At 42.4% G+C, this 1,980-nt stretch overlaps 1 protein-coding gene across 1 annotated transcript in view; it reads left to right on the top strand.

The window, feature by feature from the left end:
• The window catches only part of DNAH6 (dynein axonemal heavy chain 6), a 262,220-nt gene that overhangs the window by 215,550 nt on the left and 44,690 nt on the right, over window positions 1-1,980 (top strand). The window contains exon 65 of the mRNA XM_023536421.1: window positions 754-900. Coding sequence (XP_023392189.1) covers window positions 754-900 — 147 coding nt within the window. The remainder of the gene's footprint in view (window positions 1-753; window positions 901-1,980) is intronic.

Here is a 1,980-nt window from a genome sequence, read left to right as displayed (position 1 = left end):
CTCAGGCCCCATGCAGGACCTTGTCAATGTCTGTGCAACCCAGGTGGAGAGATGGGGGTATCTCTTCATCTGATAGTGAGCAGGGAAACTGTTTCCCAAGGCACTGCCCATCCTTACATGCCCTAGTCCTGATACATTCAACTCTTACCCTCTTACTCTCTACCGAAAATGTCAAGGTTGCAGAGTGTTGAGAACAGAATCTCTTCCAAAGTTAAGGGAATGTTTCAGCATTTGAGAGACAGGAAGACCTACAGGCTGCTGAATTTCAGTGCCAGAAGTTTCCAGTATGTGAGAAGCCTTTGCATATGTTCACCCAGGGATGATCAATCACAAGGAAAGCCTCTTCCCCTGCCCCCTGCCTTGTTCTACCCCATGGCATCAGGGCAAAGTGTGAATGATGCCCCATGATGAGATCCAAGAGATCCAAGGAGCTCAGGCCCCATGCAGAAGAAGATCCACTGCAGAAGACTTGAACATACTTTCTGGCACATGTTTAGAAAAATAGACACCAGATGGAAGTATCTGAGGTTCTTGTGCAGGTGGTTTACCCACTATAGGTCTGACCCTACCAGGCTCTGCTCTCCCAGGACTGAGGCTGAGCAAGACACAGAGCAGGCACCAACATGCCGGGAATGTCCCATGGGCATTGGTTATCTACATTTTCTCAATGGCTTCGGTTTATATGTGTTATTCAGAAATAATGAAAATCTATAAAGTCACCCTTTCTGCCATGTATGTTCCATCTAAATCCAGGTAACCAATGAGCCTCCAAAAGGCTTACGTGCGAATATCAGACGAGCATTTACTGAAATGATGCCTTCATTTTTTGAAGAAAATATCCTTGGAAGAAAATGGAGACAAATAATATTTGGCATTTGTTTCTTCCATGCAATAATTCAGGTACACCCAGTTCTGCTTTTTAATAGAAACAAGAAAGTGTGTTTTGTTAAAATTTTAAAAAGTAAGAATTAGATGAAAGCTTACAAATAGCATTGTGAAACACTGAGGGCCTCATTCTGTGTCTGAACCCATGTAGTTTTAACTCAGTTGCTGATCTCTGTGCTCCACTGGACTCAGTATCTCACAGCCTCGCCTTCCTGCTCTATTCTGATCCGGCTACAAAGCACTATCACCTGGATGAATGCAGTAGGTCAAACTCAGAAGCTCAAAACTGATCTCAGCTATGCCTTATTCCCCAAAATCTGCTTCTCCTCCAGAACCTACTTCTGAAATCATGGCCCCATCTGTCAGTCACCTACAACCAAAATTTCAGGATTATTTTTTTCTTCCTTCTTTACACATATATATCATGTCAGTCATCAAGTCCTCGTTTTTCCTGCAGTAATTTCACTCTCACCTATTCCTATTTGAGAGGGTGTACCACCCTTCACAGCTGTGACTGGAGCCCCAATTCTTCTGAAAGATGACCTTCAACTCAGCACTACTTTCACTTCCCTCTGTTCAAACCTCACTGCTGCAATCTGGTATCCATCCTGAGGCCTTGTACTTGAATTCTGACTCTTCAACTACCTATCTTTAGATGACATCTTGATTAGACTGGTTGCCTGGTTTTCAAATGTGTGTAGTCTATGTAGAAGAAACAAAGATTAAAGATGCAAGATATGGGATAAGTAAACAGGGTCCAACAGGAGATCCAAGAGGTTGAGATTAGGGGCTCTGAGTGTAAGGTCCTTTTTTTAATAAAAGCAACTGAAATGAAGACATGGTTTAAGATCTAGAGAAATTCTGAGATCAAGAAGAGAGAACACAGTTTAGAATTAAGAAATTAAGATGGGATAAAGAGAAAACAAAAGAGGGAAAGATTTCATTATAGGAAGTCATGAAACAAGGATATGCTTCCGTGTACCAGTTTTCTTTCTAAACGTCACTATAGAGAAGTCAGTATGTAGCCAGAACAGCATGGCATGACTGAAGAGCCTGAGTGATGAGCAGTCTCCTTAGAACAGTAGGGGATAGCTC

Source organism: Pteropus vampyrus, unplaced genomic scaffold (assembly GCF_000151845.1).
Source record: "Pteropus vampyrus isolate Shadow unplaced genomic scaffold, Pvam_2.0 Scaffold156, whole genome shotgun sequence".
Lineage (NCBI taxonomy): Eukaryota > Metazoa > Chordata > Mammalia > Chiroptera > Pteropodidae > Pteropus > Pteropus vampyrus.
This window is presented reverse-complemented; position numbering and strand designations above follow the sequence as displayed.